Here is a 2,500-nt window from a genome sequence, read left to right as displayed (position 1 = left end):
CGGTTGACTTTGTTGTGTAAAGCATAGTATATGTTTGTTGTGTAAAGCATAGTATATGTTTGTTGTGTAAAGCATAGTATATGTACGCATATGCATGTATTTCCGGTTGTGTATGTATGTATGTTTAAAATGTCTGCTTGTATGTATGTATGCGCTGTGTTTGTTTATTTTAGTTTGTGTGTGTGTGTGTGTGTGTGTGTGTGTGAAATCTGCTGGGTATATTTTGGTATATTTATATGTAATGATGTAATGTATTATGTGTGGTATCATTTGTTAGTTGTAAAACACCTAGAGCAGTTTTCTAGATAGTGTTTTTATTAAAGTTCCGGAAGCACTTGTCATTAATTTTGAAGAATAATATAAGGATTTGAATCTACCCTCATGTGTTTTGTAAAGCGCCTAGAACAATTTTCTGAACAGAGTGCAATATAAGTACCCGTCATTATTTTATTTTTTTTTTTTTTTTCTATTACTCAGTGTGCTAGCATTGCAAGGTTTCGGAAACGCATATCATTATAAGAATAAATAATGATGTTCTTCTGCACTTAAACAACGTTATATGAATAGCATTAGAATATTCGTCTGCCATTAAACACATACAAATAACACAAGTTTGTGCATCTTCCCTTGAACGCTTATTATATGAACAACATGAATATGTCCATCTACTCTTGAACACTTATCAGGGATAACGCAAGTATGTTCATCTTCCATTGGAAACTTACCATTATATGAACAATGTAAGTATGTTCATCTACTCTTAAACACGTATCATTATATGAATAACATTAGTATGTTTATTTACCCCTAAACATGAATAACGTAAGTGTGTTAACATCCCTTGAACACTTATCATTACAAGAATAGCATCAGTGTGTTTATTTCCCCTTAAACATTTATCATGGATAACAGAACTGTGTTCATCTACCCATAAACATTTATCACGGATAACAGAACTATGTTCATCTACCCATAAACACTTATCACGGATAGCATAAGTATATTCATTTACCCTTGAACACTTATCATGGGTGACTTTGTAGTTGATTTACCCGTAAACATTTATCATGGATAACATAAGTATGTTTATCTGCCCTTAAACATTTATCATGGATAGCTTAAGTATATTCATTTACCCTTAAACAAGTATAGTAATTTACCCCTTAAACATTTATCATGGATGACTTTATAGTTGATCTGTTCTTAAAACAGTCAGCATGGGTAACATAAGTATGTTCATCTTCCCTTAAAACACGTATCATTATATGAATAACACAAATGTGTTCATCTTCCATTAAACATGTATCATGAATGACACACATATGTTCATCTACCCATAAACATTTTTCATGGATAGCATAAATATATTCCTCTACCCTTAACACGTATCATTATAAGCGTATTAACATAGGTATGTTCATCTACCCATAAATGCTTATCGTTATATATGAAAACATGTTACTCTTCTCTAAAACATTAATCGTGGACAACATAAGTAGGTTCATCTACCCTTAACGCTTAGCACTATATGAATCAGTACGTTCATTTTCCCTTGAACACTTATCATGGGAAGCATAAGTATGTTCATCTACCCTTAAACAAGCATCATGGATTGCATGAATATATTCGTCTACCTATATTCTCACACACTTATAGTGGATAACATAAGTATGGTCATCTACCCTTAAACACTAATCATGGATAGCATAAGTTATTCATCTACCCCTAAACACTTATCATGGATGACATAAGTATGTTCATCTCTTAAACACGTATCACGTATGATATTAGTATGTTCATCTACCCTTGAACACTCATCATGGATGACATAAGTATGTTCATCTACCTTTAACATGTATCATTATATGTTCATCTACCCTTAAACGCTTAGCACTATGAATAAGTTCATCTACCCTTGAACACTCATCATGGATGACATAAGTATTTTCATCTACCCTTAACACGTGTCATTATTTGTTCATCTACCCGTAACGTGTATCATTATTTGTTCATCTACCCTTAAACGCTCAGCACAATATGAATAATTACGTCCATCTGCCACTGAACATGTATCATGGGAATCATAAGTATATTCACCTACCTTTAACCACTTACCATAAGTGAGTTCACTTATACATTAGCCAGTTCACTTATACATACGTTCACGTGCCTTCACCACGCGGTGCACTGATTGCCAGGACCCCCATCAGTGGGGGGTGAAGGAGGAACCCCTCCAAACATCCCTGACGGCTCTTCACGGGGACCAGCTGACACAGCGGGCACTGGCCGTCTTCAAACTGGTCAGTGTGTGTGTGTGTGTGTGTGTGTGTGCGTGTGTGTGCGTGCGTGCGTGCACGTGTATGTACTTGTATGAAAGCGGGCCTGGGTATGTAAACCGACGACAGGACAGTCGGTCTGTTTGTGTCCGTTTAGTGTTTTTGGGGGGTTTTTTTCGTCAGTGACAGGGATTCATCGTATTTTGTCCGTTTCATGTTGTTTA

The 2,500-nt window shown here is 35.5% G+C and overlaps 1 protein-coding gene across 2 annotated transcripts in view; it reads left to right on the top strand.

Moving 5' to 3' along the window:
- The window catches only part of LOC143284936 (unconventional myosin-XV-like), a 186,892-nt gene that overhangs the window by 115,971 nt on the left and 68,421 nt on the right, over positions 1-2,500 (top strand). For both annotated transcript variants that reach the window (XM_076592104.1, XM_076592107.1), the window contains exon 24: positions 2,199-2,300. In XM_076592104.1, the coding sequence (XP_076448219.1) occupies positions 2,199-2,300 (102 nt within the window). The remainder of the gene's footprint in view (positions 1-2,198; positions 2,301-2,500) is intronic.

This window comes from Babylonia areolata, chromosome 1 (genome assembly GCF_041734735.1).
Source record: "Babylonia areolata isolate BAREFJ2019XMU chromosome 1, ASM4173473v1, whole genome shotgun sequence".
Classification (NCBI taxonomy): domain Eukaryota; kingdom Metazoa; phylum Mollusca; class Gastropoda; order Neogastropoda; family Buccinidae; genus Babylonia; species Babylonia areolata.
This window is presented reverse-complemented; position numbering and strand designations above follow the sequence as displayed.